The sequence below is a fragment of the Puntigrus tetrazona genome, unplaced genomic scaffold (assembly GCF_018831695.1).
Source record: "Puntigrus tetrazona isolate hp1 unplaced genomic scaffold, ASM1883169v1 S000000009, whole genome shotgun sequence".
In the NCBI taxonomy this organism is placed as follows: domain Eukaryota; kingdom Metazoa; phylum Chordata; class Actinopteri; order Cypriniformes; family Cyprinidae; genus Puntigrus; species Puntigrus tetrazona.
Window position 1 is genome coordinate 31,686 of NW_025047689.1, and position 15,865 is coordinate 47,550.

General features: G+C 41.7%; 1 long non-coding RNA gene and 4 gene segments (V, D, J or C); 3 read left to right on the forward strand and 2 right to left on the reverse strand.

Annotated features, from left to right (window-relative positions):
* The first annotated feature begins 2,168 nt into the window (after positions 1–2,168).
* On the forward strand, positions 2,169–2,727 carry LOC122332365. The segment is given in 2 exon segments: positions 2,169–2,286; positions 2,372–2,727. Coding segments are annotated over 2 exon segments (387 nt in total).
* Positions 2,728–7,049: 4,322 nt separating this feature from the next.
* LOC122332333 lies at positions 7,050–7,601 on the forward strand. The segment is given in 2 exon segments: positions 7,050–7,184; positions 7,276–7,601. Coding segments are annotated over 2 exon segments (375 nt in total).
* Positions 7,602–8,885: 1,284 nt separating this feature from the next.
* LOC122332363 lies at positions 8,886–10,104 on the reverse strand. Of its 2 annotated transcripts, XR_006248477.1 has the most exons (3): positions 9,986–10,104; positions 9,545–9,692; positions 8,886–9,125 (listed from the first exon to the last, which is right to left on the reverse strand). It is a non-coding gene; the product is annotated as an uncharacterized LOC122332363 (long non-coding RNA). The 2 variants fall into 2 exon arrangements; XR_006248476.1 differs by having other exon boundaries at positions 8,886–9,692.
* An 829-nt stretch (positions 10,105–10,933) lies between these two features.
* On the forward strand, positions 10,934–11,478 carry LOC122332352. The segment is given in 2 exon segments: positions 10,934–11,085; positions 11,164–11,478. Coding segments are annotated over 2 exon segments (336 nt in total).
* Positions 11,479–12,533: 1,055 nt separating this feature from the next.
* LOC122332361 overlaps positions 12,534–15,865 on the reverse strand; it is a gene marked incomplete at its 5' end in the record, with an annotated part of 51,421 nt that continues 48,089 nt past the window's right edge. The window contains 1 exon segment of the C gene segment in view: positions 12,534–12,894. Within this exon segment, the coding sequence occupies positions 12,534–12,894 (361 nt within the window).

The following is a 15,865-nucleotide window of genomic DNA, read 5'->3' on the forward strand; positions in this document are numbered from 1 at the left end:
TTTACTGTTTCTCTCACATTCGTGTCAACTGTTGCTCTTTCACAAGCGTTACGAGGTTATCAATCAATCAATCAATCGTTTTCATTTATATAGCGCTTTTAACATCACAGGTTGCATCAAAGCACTGAACAGTATAAAGCAGAAGATCACAATGATAGGGATGTAACATTGTAAAGAAACCTGCATGAAATCATAAAAGAAAAGGTTCTAAAATCAAGTCCAGCATTTTGCAAATACACAAATTAATAAATGTGTGCTAATAAATGTAGTGTCTATTAACAGAAACATCAGCTCCGGGGCAGATACGTGTGCTGTAATGTATTTGATGCAGTGACTCGGTTCAAACATGACTTTTGACTATTTTTTCTCTCCCTTTTAAATCTCATTAAAGTCATAAAAAGAGGAAATAATCAGAATGTGTTGGATAGGGCTAGGGTAGGGATGGATTTATTGCCCCATTCACAGTGTAAAAATAAAAGAAATACTTGCCAAATTACTTTGTTGGTCACTTATATTAGTATCAGCAGAAACCTGAAGAACCTCCTAAACTCCTCATATATCAAACGAACACCCTCCAGTCAGGAACTCCATCTAGATTCAGTGACAGGAACAAGAGATACTGGAAGTGATTTCTCTCTGACCATGAAAGACGTCCAGACTGAAGATACAGGAGATTATTACTGTCAGAGTTATCACTACATCAACAGCAAACATGTGTTCACACAGTGATAAAGAGTCGTATCTGATACAGTTGATAGATAATGCAGCTGCTGATGAGAGGATCACAAACAACACACACACACACACACACACACACACACACACTTATATATAGTCCCATACAAAACAGTAAATGGTTGATCAATCATTGGGAAGCTCAGTCTGACTGCTGAGAGTCTCAGTGAACAAACATCATCTCTCTTTAGTCCTGACTCATTCTGTTCCTCTCAGAATAGATCAGCTCCATCAGCAGATGTTTCACAGGAGCTTCAAGATACAGTCAGACTACACCGAGTCAACACACACAGAACCAACAGTCATCTGTTTCAGTGGTTGGGGTTCATCATTTGACTACTCAAAATAGTTTCATAATTTCCTCCATTTGCAGGTGTTTTCATGGTTCAGTGAGTGAACCCTAAATATTTCAATGTAAAAGAGAAGACAAAATATTCATCAAAACAGACATAATAATAATGTAATAAGAGTTTTTACAATAGTGTAATATAAAGGTTTTATTTTTAATTTATACATTTAAATGACATTTCAAATTGAAATATTTGATACATATTAATTAGTTTAACAGTGTACTTGCTCTCAATGCACACTAAATCCATCAAAGCCTTAATAAACACATGAACATTTAACTCAGAAAATCACATTAGAGTACTGCCAAAGCATTGAACAACAAGACTGTAAATAAATCTATGTAAATATGTCTATTATCTGCTCTGTAAAGTAACCATATCTTCCTAAAGAATCACCATAGTTTATTAAATATAAGTTGGACATACATGTGTGGTTCTCAAACAAATGAACAACAACAAAAAATATATATTTATTATTTATTTATTCTTTTCAAAGGATTAAACTCCAGTTAAATAAAAGAACATTACTGTTTTGTAGATTATTATTATTGTATTGTAGATTATTAAAGTATTTTAGAGCGATATTGACTGTTTTATTCTAGAGGGGGCGTCACTAGCATGTGAATAAACTCTTATGAACATGAACGTTTGGCAAATAGCAGCAAAGCATAATATTAATATTGCTGAATTTTCAGGAGTGCTTAAAACTATGTAATCTAAACAGTAATCTAAATCTTAATGAAAGTTATCAAAAAACACTACATGTGTTAAAGAATATAGCCATTTTTGTCTATACTGGTTGTTTTTATGATCATTTATTGTTTGTCCACCAGTGGATTTATTAATGAAACTTATCTAATTTAAATCTGACTTAATTTACTTTTGTATTAAAACTAACTTGTAACATTTTAGTCCCTATCAGTGATGATTTTCTTGATGTTCTTCATAATTCTTTCAGTTGAATTCAGTTACAGGTTGTGCCACATTCAGTTATCTGTCTTCGAGAGTGAACTACAGTCTTCAGGTGAATGATTTAAATAGTGAGAGTCACTTTACATCATCAGACATGCTTCAGTGCTCTGAGAGAGTTTATAGTGCTGTGAGTTTAACACTTCATGACTGATACTGTTTATCATCACAAAAAAAGCAACTACAATGACATTGATCATATTCTTCTTGATCTTAGGGATGTATTTTCAAGGTAAGACCTTTCATTCAGTTAGCTCTCTTAAAAGTTATTTCAAACTTTTTAAATTTCACATTATTTAATTGTTCTTCAGACTCAGGACAGGTGACTGTGATTCAGACTCCAACAGAGAAACATGTTCAGAACGGACAAACAGTGACTCTGACCTGTAAAACCAGCAGCTCTATTGGACACCAGTCAGACGGTTGGTGTGGGTCATGTCTCTCCTGGTACCTACAGAAACCTGGAGAAGCTCCTAAACTTTTAGTGTACAGCATTAAAACCCTCCGGTCAGGAACTCCATCAAGATTCAGTGGAAATGGAGCTGACTGTGGAACTGATTTCTCTCTGACCATCAGTGGAGTCCAGACTGAAGATACAGGAGATTATTACTGTATGGCTATAAACTATATCAGTAATAGCTGGGTGTTCACACAGTGATAAAGAGTCGTACAAAAAGCTGTGAGTCAGAGTCACAGAGACTGCACTGATACAGCTAAGAGATACTGCAGCTGCTCTACAACACAATCACACACAACACTGATCAGAGAACACACACTCATAACACAAAATAAATAGATGGTGAAGTTTATTGTTATAAATGTGGCAATGCTTTACTTTAGATGTCCTATCCCTTTACCCATTAAATCAAACTAGAAAACATCTATCTGTATTAGACAGGGAAGGTAAAGTTACACGTTTGCTTCTTTTCATGTCATGTTTGCTCATACAGTCATATCTTTCTGAGAAAACCGAAAATAGTAAATACTGGAAATGGTACATATGCAACATGAGAATAAAGGCCTCCTGAGTAAATTGTAAATTCCCAAAAAGTAATTTTTATAAGAAAAATATACATACGTAAAACTTTCAGCCTTAGTCTCTAGCTTCCACTAACTACAGTACACTCGTTCACAGTAGAAAGACGTTCCAGTGGTACAAGCACGAAGGACTGGGATGACCCAGTGTCTCTGTAGAGTCCCCAGCTAGCGACACATAACCTGCCAGAAGAAAGTGACTCTGGGAGCCAGGTCAGTGGTTGGCAATCAAACTGCTAAAATGTAATGTTCATGCGCATGACATATACTTTTCACAAATTCACATAAGCTTTGTTTGACTGCAGTGAGGTAGTTAGACAAGCCGAGAGAAAAGGTGAACTACAACTGACTGCAGCCACAGCCATAAATTAAATTAGCTGAAGATAAAAGACATTAGATCTCAGCAGAAGAGGATTAAACAACTCCACAAACAGCCTGGCTATCTTTCTGTCTGATTTAGGGGTTTAAATAAAACGTCTGATATCTGCGTGTGTCGGTATGGCCTACCTTTCTGCTGACTGATGTTGCTACTCATGTTGCAGTAAAGTAGGGTTTGTAAGACCCCTTGGGCCTTGTCTAGACTATACTTAAAGTATTAAAAGTCTGCTAAACTGTAACAACTCATTTTGTACTTAATGCACTTTAATTGTGTGGATGTAGTGCTGAAATCTGACTAAAGATTTGAAAATCTAAAAACGTACTGTAAATAAAGTTTTTTGCATTTGGATCCCTAACTCTGTTGTCAGTCTCCACATTACAGCTACAAACCCCCATGTTGAATTTGTCCCCTACACCCCCAAAACACAACTGATGTCAGCATTTGACGCACCTCACTTTGTACAGATTATTTAATATTGAGCGTTTATATAAAATAAAGTGAGTGTGTCACGGTTCTTGCTTTCGAGAGACTGAGGAGACGAGGCTCAAAATAAACTTAAATGGATTTAATCTCAAGAATGACAAAATAAAGATATAAAGGCAGGCAGGCAGGCAGGTAGAACAGGCAGGCAGGATAAACACACGTAAAGACATCAGGTAAGGACCTCGGCGCTCGGACCAACAGAACTCAAAACACAGGACTTAAATACACGAGGTAATTGACAACACTGACGAGACACGGCTGCAGACAATCATACAATTAACATGGAGGAAAGGCAGGCCACAGGAACACATGGCACGAGGCGAAAACAATAACAAAGTCCGAGGCGTGACATTACCCCCTCCCGGAAGGTGCGTCCTCGCACCTAAAGGGTAACAAACAAACACAAACAAAAACCAAGATGACTAGGATTTGGGGATACCGGGTCTTGGGAGGAGGTTCTGGTGGAGGACGGATAGCCAGGATGGGGCAGGCAGAAGGCAGAAGGGTCCAAGGAGGTGTAGATGGAGGGAGGAGCCAGGAGGAGACAGGAGGAGTCCGGGCAGGAGGAGATCCAGAGCCCAGCTATGGTGGTCCACGGTGGGGCCGACGGAGGGAGGAGCCAGGAAGGAGACAGGAGGAGTCCGGAGCAGGAGGAGATCCAGAGCCCAGCTATGGTGGTCCAAGGTGGAGCCGACGGAGGGAGGAGCCATGGAGGAGGAGCAGCCATCGACTCCATGGGGCCGACCGACGGCGGCGGAGCAGGTGGTGGAGGAGACTGAGGCAGAGACGGAGAGCCGAAGAGCCAGGGTGACGTCGAGGCGCTGGAGGTCCAAGGCGACGCCGCAGGCTTCGGCGACTGACACGGAGACGGGGGACGGGAAGGACGCGGCGGAGCCAGAGCGACTGAGGACTGAGGTGAAGCCGGAGGGAAGGAGGAGCCTGACAGAGCCGGTGGGATGGAGGGACGAGGCGAAGCCGGAGGAGAGGAATCCCGAGGCGACGGATGGTCGACGACAGACCAAGCGAGCCGGAGGGACGATGGAGCCTGGTGGAGCTGGTGGACTGACGGACCACGGTGTAGAGGGAGGGAGCTAGGAGCCCAGGGGCCGGCCGACGGTCTACGGGCCGAGGAGGAGTCTGGGTCTCGGAGGCAGGACGGCGAGGGGATCCTTCACCCTCGACGGCGATGGAGACCGGCAGACCCGTGGCGAGCTCCGGATGGTGAGCTGAGGATGAGCGCAGGGGCTGCTGGGATCCATCGACGTGGTGTGGCAAGGGTGGGAGGGTGGGAAAACTTGAGGCGGCACTGGAGAAAGCGCAGGGCGCGGGCACAGGAAGCGGGACGGGCGCGCGGGCGCGGGCACAGGAACGGGACGGAGCGCCGCGGGCGCGGGCACAGGAGGGAAGCGACGGGCGCGGGCACTGGAGGAGCGCCGCGTGGCGCGGGCACTGGAGGAGCGCACGTGGCGCGGGCACTGGAGGAGCGCCGCGTGGCGCGGGCACTGGAGGAGCGCGTGCGCGGCGCGGGCACTGGAGGAGCGCGCGTGGCGCGGGCACAGGAACGGGGCGGCTGGGCGGAACCAGCGGGCTAACGGGACGGCTGGGCGGAACCAGCGGGCTAACGGGGCGGCTGGGCGGAACCAGCGGGCTAACGGGACGGCTGGGCGGAACCAGCGAGCTAACGGGGCGGCTGGGCGGAACCAGCGAGCTAACGGGACGGCTGGGCGGAACCAGCGGGCTTACGGGAAGGCTGGGCGGGAACCAGCGAGCTAACGGGGCGGCTGGGCGGAACCAGCGAGCTAACGGGGCGGCTGGGCGGAACCAGCGGGCTAACGGGACGGCTGGGCGGAACCAGCGGGCTTACTGGGTAGCTGAACGGGAACAGGAACTCAGGATACAGGGAGGTGTCCAGTCTAAGTCCAAGTCCAAGTCTACATCATCCAGCTCCCTTTGCAGATCCAGCAGCCCCAGGTGGATGATCAGCTCATCCTCAGCCGATGTGTAGTGGGCGGAGCTCCACTCCGCTCTCCTCGCAGTCGGCTGTCTCCACCGCGAGGAGCTCCGTTGCTGGCTCGCGCACCTGGTCTGACGATACGGCTCGGGTCCTGTTACGCTCCACGGCTCTGTCGCTCTCTCTGGCGATGGGTCCGTGGTCGCGCTGACTCCGCCCCGTGTCAGCGGTGGGCTCAGGCTGGGGCCCGACCATGCGGTGAAGGGCTGAGCTAGGCTCTGGATCTGGAGTGGGGCTGGTGTCGTTGTCCTCAGGCGCAACCATCATGGTTGATTTGCAGGACACCAGCACCCACTCGACGTATGCGGCGAGGCTCTCTCGAGGACCGCTCCCGGACAGCTGCGCTTGGCTGGAGGTGTTAAGTCCACGGAAATAGAGTTCGAGCAGAGAGCAGTCCGGGTAGCGGGAGTCGTTGGCCAGTTCGAGGAACAGTTCGGTGTAGTCCTCGAGAGAGCAATCCCCCTGCTCCAGCAGGCGGATGAGAAGTTTGGGTCTTTGAACTGGGCAAACATGACAAACAAAAACAAAAAAATAAGGGGGAAAATACGCCGCTATTTACTTTTTTTGAGGTCCGAGCGTTCTGTCACGGTTGCGCTTTCGAGAGACTGAGGAGACGAGGCTCAAAATAAACTTAAATGGATTTAATCTCAAGAATGACAAAATAAAGATATAAAGGCAGGCAGGCAGGCAGGTAGAACAGGCAGGCAGGATAAACACACGTAAAGACATCAGGTAAGGACCTCGACGCTCGGACCAACAGAACTCAAAACACAGGACTTAAATACACGAGGGTAATTGACAACACTGACTGACGAGACACGGCTGCAGACAATCATACAATTAACATGGAGGAAAGGCAGGCCACAGGGAACACATGGCACGAGACGAAAACAATAACAAAGTCCGGGAACGTGACAGAGTGATGCTGCATTCAAGACCACAGTATAAAATAATGGCTTTAATAAATGCTTTCATCTATATCTGAAATTATTAGACCCATAATAATACAGTACATAGTGCAGCTCAAGCTGTTGTGAATCCCGCCCACTTCTTTACATCATCAGACATGCTTCAGTGCTCTGAGAGTGTTTATAGTGCTGTGAGTTTAACACTTCATGACTGAGAGCAGAACACAACACAATCTTCATCATCACACAAGACTCAACTACTACAATGAACAACATCCTCATCCTCATCTGGACTCTCACGCTGTTTGCTCAAGGTTTGTGTGAAAAAATTGATGATTATTATTCATTCTTTGAAATGTGAAATGTACATCAAATATTTAAAAGTTATTTTTCTTTCTCTTTCAGAGTGTAGAGGACAGATCACTGTAACTCAGAGTCCATCATTAATAACAACAACTCAAGGACAAGACGTCACAATAAACTGTAAAACCAGCAGCAGAGTTTATAATGGTGACTTCTTACACTGGTATCAGCAGAAACCTGGAGAAGCTCCTAAACTCCTGATATATAGAGTTAACAGCCTCCAGTCAGGAACTCCATCTAGATTCAGTGGAAGTGGATCTGACAGTGATTTCTCTCTGACCATCAGAGGAGTCCAGACTGAAGATACAGGAGATTATTACTGTCAGAGTGCACACTATATCAGTGGTAGCTGGGTGTTCACACAGTGATAAAGAGTCGTACAAAAGTTGTGAGTCAGAGTCACAGAGACTGCACTGATGATACAGCTGAGAGATACTGCAGCTGATGATGAGAGGATCACAAACAACACAAACTCACTGAATCAAACACTTCAGAGAGGATTTCTCTGAGATGTTTTCTCTTAATGAAAGACGTTTGTAACAAACAGGACTTCTCCTAAAACTGATCTTCTGGACAAACTGAGCAATTAATGGAGAAAGGCCTTGTCTAGACTGATGACCGAGAACCTGATGGTCACTTGAGTTGAGCTCCATGATCATAGAAGATGAGAGAAACCTACAGAAGAACAAACATCACAGAGACACTCCACTGATCTGGACTTTATGGTGGGGTGACCAAACTCAATCATCTCTTCAGTGAAGATGCATGAAAACACACCTGAAAATAAAAAAACACCTAAATGACCCTCAGACTCTGTCAGAACCGGACTTGAACATGGGTCTCTAGTGCCGTAATAAGATATTCTCCCACCGAAGTGTTGAACCCAAAATGACACAAAAGTAAAAAAAAAAAAAAATCTTTTATTTCCAGGACAAAAAAATAACAGTCCAAACAAAAACTACTCCAAAAGGCAAATTACTTCTCTCAAGAGTGGACAAAAAAATATCAGAATATCAGAAGCCCAGGGACAAAAATTCAAAGAAAAGAGATGACTCAAGAGAACTTAAACATGAACCAAAAGGGCACCAGCGAGCAAAAATAACCAAACACAAATGACAAACAAGAAAGCCACTTAAATAGGGAAGCTAACCAGACAGGGCTAGGACTAATAAACCTAATTAGCTGAGAGAAAGAAACACAGGAAAATTGGCACCATCAAGTGGCGAAAATACAGATCCTGAAAGACTCTAAAAAACAAGATTCTCTGGTTAAAAAAAGATCACCTTTAAAGTTATCCATATTAAGTTCTTAGCTATGCATATTACTAATCAAAATGTAAGTTTACTAAATGTCTTCAAAGAACATGATCTTTACTTTATGATTTTAGGAATAAAAGAAACATCATTCATTTTGACCAATGCAATGTGTTTGTTGTTACAGATATTCTTCAGCAACTTAAGACCGGTTTAAACAGTGTGTGATTGAGTTTAATACACGACTAACAATAAGCTTCAGGACAAACAAAATAGTTATTAATATGTGTGTTGTTTTCTTCATACTTGTGTGTTAATGGAGAATTAGAAGCTGCTCTCATAAACTGAACTCAAGCTGATGACGTGTCAGGGATCTGAAGAGAGGACTCAAAAACACGGTGAGTGTCAACAGCTTTATTTAAGAAACAGGTAGACTAGATGAGAGAAGTGAACACAGTCCAGACAGTAGTCAGGCTGAGAGGAGACTGAGTCCAGCCCCAGATGACGGTTGACCAGAGAGGTGAAGACACTGAGAAGATAATGACCAGAGCTCTGATAGTATTGAGGTGAAGCCAGTCCACAGCCAGCTGGACAGGACCGGACCAGACAGGACAGGACCGGATCGGACAGGACAGATGACTGACAAAAACAAAGACAACTTTAGACAGGGAATAATCAAAGACTCTGAGATTGAGGAGACACAGTAGCAAATGTAACCAATTTTAACGATATAAAAGTGAATTACAGTATAATAATAGCCTCTACTAGTAATGGACCCTGGACCAGAATCAGAAGATACCAAATTCGACAGGAGCCACGGTACTGAGCATCAAAAATAAGGCAGACACAAGAGTAACAGTTGAGTAGCCACTCTTATATTGTTTACACTTGACAGTTGACCTGTTCGGTTTGTACAAAATGTGGAATAACCCCCAAAAGTTACAAAAATAAAAGTAGTAGTGTGCACACTAGAAAATAAAAGAATGTCCGTCGGGCCCTTAAACAAAAATTTAAAAAATAGTTTCCGGTGTATTTGCTGTAGAGGTTGTGCAGTTCACCTTGTTCCAAAGATACTTGTAAGGTAAGTATTATGTGGGGGTGAATAGGGAAATCGGTGCTGGACTTTCCTCAGTGGACTTGGCTCGCCATCGAAATCAGCAAGATGTTGGTTCTGGACAACATCCGTCCTAAAAAAAAAAACCTGACCTGCAGACCGGGTCAGAAAATTTACATTCAATACCATTCATTCTCAGATGCATCAATCAGGATATAAAATGTCAAAAAACACAACCCTTTACATGTAACTTTGACATAAATCTTCATTCTTCTGTCTTTCCGTTGTACAACATTCAGTCTTAAGTATATAATTTCTGAGAACTTAACTTTATGCACTTCAGTTTACTTATTACATTAATATCATCACTGTTTCCCTTCAACACACGGAAAACAAGGATAATATAGCACCTAAAATGCAACAGCTAAAATGGCACATATCTCACCGTTGCTCCGGGTATATCAAAGTGTAACACGACGATGATGGACTTCGTGGCAACTTCCCAGACAAAAGGGCAAGAGGTTAGCCGACGTAACTTCTCTCCTTTGTTCTATAACACGACTCGGATCTTGGGTGAAATGTGCTCCGACTCTTTCTTTTTCCTTTTTTTTAAGGCAACCTTCAAAATTTTGTCCTGGTTTTGTCTCCTTGCTAGCACACAGCTACCCCGTCTGTCTGGCTATGATTTGAGAAAAAACAGGAAGAAGCTGCACCCGCGCCTTGTCTCTGTGTCGACACGCTGAACGTGACCTGCGTAACCTCTGATTGACTGCTGAGGCTACGTACACCCACGTGGGAATACGTACTGTGTGATGCATACAACTGCGATAAGAGAACTAAAAAATCTGCTGATGTGAACAAATAGAGATACAGAAAATAAACAGTCTCTCTCTCTTTTTTTTTTTTTTTTTTTTTTAGTGAACTCAATTATTATAATATTATCAATGGGCCTGTTATACCTGGCTACACAAACACTGACGTTAACACAACAGGTAGAGTTATCAAACTAACAACACAAGAGAGAAGACAAGAACATTATAAAAGTACAGAGAACAAGAGGAACAGAAGACAAGACTCAGACAAACGAGGACTAAACAAGAGTCCGTGGTAACAGGAAACAAGGAGACAGAAGAAGAGAAGCACATGACAAACACAAAGAAAGAAACATTAAACAAAGACAGGACACACATGACGGTCAGGAAAGGATCCTGACAGTCCGGCCCATATAAAATAGTTATCTACATTCTTTTTATAATGTAGATAAAACTGAAATAAAACAGAGAGAGACACTCCTGCTCCATGAGAAAGAGAATATTTACATACAAAATAAGTTTAGAGAATATATGAATAACGTGACTGAATGAATTCATCTGCGGTCTGAGACTGAAGATCATTTACATAGAGACACTTTACATGAGAGTGTTTATAGTGCTGTGAGTTTAACACTTCATGACTGAGAGCAGAACACAACACAATCTTCATCATCAACTACTACAATGAACAACATCCTCATCCTCATCTGGACTCTGTCTCTCTGTATTCGGGGTAAATATTTTATGAAAAGTTATTATAGTATAATATTTGGTCAAAATGTTCACTAAACAGCTAAAATGTCTTTTTCAGAGAGCTGGGGACAAATGACAGTGACTCAGAATCCAGAAATAAAATCCATCAAACAAGGAGAAACTGTTACGATCAGCTGTAAAACCAGTCAAACACTTACTAACTGTGGTAGCTGTGTTTCTTGGTATCAGCAGAAACCTGGAGAAGCTCCTAAACTCCTCATTTATTACACAAACAGACTCCAGTCAGGAACTCCATCTAGATTCAGTGGAAGTGGATCAGGGACTGATTTCTCTCTGACCATCAGTGGAGTCAGACTGAAGATACAGGAGATTATTACTGTATGAGTGTACACTATATCAGTGGTAGTTATGTGTTCACACAGTGATAAAGAGTCGTACAAAAAGCTGTCAGAGTCACAGTGACTGCACTGATACAGCTGAGAGATACTGCAGCTGCTCTACAACACAATCACACACAACACTGATCAGAGAACACACACTCATAACACGATATCATTACAACACAAATATTATATTCCTGATGAAACTAAGTCAGTGTTTTAGTTAAATATAATGTCAATCAATTCATTCAATCACTTCTTCTGTCTTTTAAGAAATATATTTAAGACAAGCACGACTTAAGTGAAGTTTCACTATATTTATATAAAACATACTATTTTACTATTAATTGAAGTATATTGTATGTTTACTTTATGTATGAAAATAGCAAAACCATCCTTTAAACCTTTTAATGGGTTTAAAGTAACAGTTATACAGCAACCATGTTAAGGCCTGCTTAATAATATTTATGTAATGAGCGTATAATGAGCTTCAGTTTCCTTTTTAAAAGTCATTTTAATATATTTTATGAAGCACATTAATTCACTACATAAGTACACTAAAGGTAAAAGTGCTATTTGCTAAAAGTGCATTCTTACGATGTTCTTAAAATGTTAATATTCAAAATAAAAATTAGAACAGCGTAATTTAAATATACTGAGAGTAACATCTGTTCTGCTTGACTAGAGAAGCGAAACCCATCTGTTTCCGTCCAGATTATGGACCAATCAAACGGTCTGAAAATCTCATTTTCATGGTCAGGGTGGAGTGATTGTGACGGTCTCAGAATAGAGCAGCTCTGTCTCCAGAGACCATGTTCAAACCCCAAGAGCTTTATTTGACTCCATTTACTGCTACTGATGGAGCTTGTGAAAAACACTACATGCGTCTTGATCTGTTAGTTGTGGAATGATGTGGTCGGACACAAACGGAGCTTGTTGAGAAGCTTTATTGAATGTTGCAGCAAACACAGCAGATTGAAAGATCAGCCAGTGCTTTGACACTAGAGCTCTCTTTCAGTCTTGAGTTACAGTAAATGACTACAGCTGCAGCACTAGACTCACGTGAATCCTGCCTGACACAGGACACTCAGATACGGCTCATCTTCAGGAGAGAAACATCAGCACTGCGGCGACTAACAGCGACTCTTGTGGAACGCGAGACGTCACGAGAAGCTCCATCATGTGTTACTCTGCAGACGTACTTCTCTCCCTTTTCCCAGCGTGCTTTGCTGAGGGTCAGGACGCTACTGCGGCTGTAGAGGCCGTCCCGCTCGCTCTCTGCGCTGGTCACGACCCCCTCGGTGACCTCTGAGTCGTCCAGCGTCCAGCTCACCTGCGCCCCCTGTGGAGAGTAAGAGCTGAGCAGGCAGAGCAGTGCGGCTGAGTCTCCAGAGATCTGCAGAGAAGAGGCGGCAGCAGAGACACTGAGGGCTTCTCTGTGGGACCAGCTGCAGGAGACAAACACAACACATTCACAAACACACTCTTCTGCAGCGTTCACAGCATTTCTACAGGACTTTCAGCAGCAGGCGTGAGGGCGCGAGTCACGATCACCATCTCATCACAGTTCATGTGATAAACACAAACTACACGATCACTGCCTACATTTATATCAAACTTCAGAAAGAAAACTAAACTAAAGCAGGGCACTGACCGCTTCGATTCCAGTAGTTTAGTATTTTATGATAAATATTCTGTTAATGTTTTTAAATTTATTTTACACCTAATAAAATATAACTATTTTAAGCTAAAATTTTGTGACCACAGTTCAGATGAAGTTAAGTTATGTTGCTGATTATAATAGAAAACATTAGAAATGAGCTGATATACACACAATATACAAGTTACAGAATCACTATACATTTTAATTCAATTAGACGTCATAAATAAAACTAAACACACAAGACACCGACTGATTAGTGTTTTTTTTCTGTTGAATATTTTTAAATTCTTTATAAATTAAATTTAAACAGAGATTTTGTGACTAAAATGATATCACTGTTGTTCGTAATTAGAAAACAACTGAATCAACTGAAATTATATATATTTTTTTTCTTCCTTTCTTTTTTGGTTTTTACAAATCGTTCCTGTATTTAAAAGCACTGAATTATAAGAAGCAGCGCTAAATAGTCCTCTCATGTTTTATTTTTTTTAAATACAGCTAAAAATGTGACTAATTTAAGATGAAATGTTGTGACACAGTTCAGATGAAGTTAATATTATGTTGCTGAATATATTAGAAAACATTAGAAATGAGCTGATATACACACAATATACAAGTTACAGACTCACTTTATATTTCAATTCTTCAATTCAATCTCATGAATGAAATTAAACACAGAAGACACCGACTGCTTAAATTTCATTAGGTTTTACATCCCAAAGAAAAATCTCTTTTAGATATTTTTCAACTTTTCAGTTCTTTATAACTAAAATTTAAACAAAGATTTTGTAACTAAAAATAATATGTTTTTATAATTAGAAAATACAGAATCAACAGAATTTATATATTTTTTGACAAATCGTTCTTGTTTTTAAAATGACTGAATTATAAAAACAACGATATCAAACGAGATTCAGAATCACTGACTGAACTACAGAAAGTAGCTGCTATATATATTCTGATATCAAATCTGTTTATTTTTGTATATCTACAAAAGAAGTTTAGTTACGTATGAACACAGAGTTAAAACTAATCAAGAAAATAAACCTGTAATAAATATTTTATTCATAAATTGTATGTTTGGAGAATTAAAAAGACTTACCGAGCACCAGTTTAGTTCCTCCACTGAAAGTGTACCACAGTGATACGATCTAATGAAAGACTCAGTACAAAAACTCTCTCTTCACTCGAGTGAACACAAACTCCAGCAGAGACACAAACACTTCAACACACTGAGAGAGAAACACACATCATTAGTGAATATTAATTCACATAAACATGATTACAGTCAAATCTGTACATAAAAATATTTGAAAATGATTATAAATCATTAGTACCTTCATGAAGAGTTAAAATGTGCACTAAATGACCTGAACTGACTCTATTTACACATTTAACTAATCATTTATTCATTATTTATTCATGTTTTTGCAGTAACTTATGTGTCAATATCTTATGTTGAGATCACATGACCAGCTGATTATCACTCATCTTTATCTCAATAAATCTATTATCAGACACCAGTGAAGAGTGTGTGTGTGTGTGTGTGTGTGTGTGTGTGTGTGTGTGAGAAGTGTGTGTGTGTGTGTGTGCGTGTGTGTGTGTGATGTGGTCATCTCGCGATGAGGGAGTGATTAAGAACATGCTTACCTGCACCAACAGTTTTTTGACCTGGTCTGGCCTTCAAGTAAAGCAGAGCAAATATGCGGTCTTCTGGGAGAGGAGGAGCGGTGGCAACCGCTGGTATAGATCTAAGACTGACCAGCCACCTTCTTTCACCATTTTAGACCAGCCTCTTAGAGTGTATGCCAGACATGAAATTTACAACTATCTGGGTCACAAATTCAACATCGCTGGGGACTGGAATGAACAAGTGACTGATTTAGAACATCAGTTTACCATCAGCCTGGATTTGATTGATGCATCACCTCTTCCGGTCATTATGAAGATTCAAGCGATTAGAGATATAGCTTTTTCTAAAATACAGCACCTTTTTGCAAATGTCCATATCTCACAGAAGGTTTTGTGTGAAATGGATAATAAAACTGTGCAATTGGTAAGGAAATGGCTGTACCTCAATACGCACTCTACAAGGTGCTTTATCTTCCAGAAGAGACAGGATGGAGGGCTCGGTGTCCCAAACTGCATGTGGAATATATAGCCTCACGTCAGTCACATCTTACTAACATGCTGAACTGCGATGATACCAGCGTGAGGAGATTGGCGAGAGCATCTCTGCTACTGGACTTTAAAAGAAGGAAGGTACTACAGGCATGCGGAGGGGAAGACAGCTTCTTGGGCTTTAAAAGGAAGAGCAGTGGAAAGCTGGATGGAAGGGCGCAGGGGTTTGGTGTGTCGTCAGATTGGCCTGATTTAAACAATTTATGCTGGAGAACAGGTACGCAACTAAAGTGGATCCACAGCCTTCAGCCTGTAGAGGTCTCGGACGCAGTGGTGGAGGATGCATCGGTTACGGTGGAAGCTAGACTGGATTATAACAACACCACATACTTCCTCTTATCAAAAACATCAAGGCAGACTCTCATGTCCATCCAAAGAGCTCGTAATATGGAGTATTGGTCTAACTTAAAGCTTCAGGGAAAGCTGACCAAATTGACCTGTGCAGACCACTCAGTGTCACACACCATATACAGTAATACCACCCTGAATGAGGAGATCCTCATATTTTGTGTGAAAGCCCGCCTGCAGGTTCTCCCCACAAGATACAATCTTTCTCTGTGGTTTCCATATACATT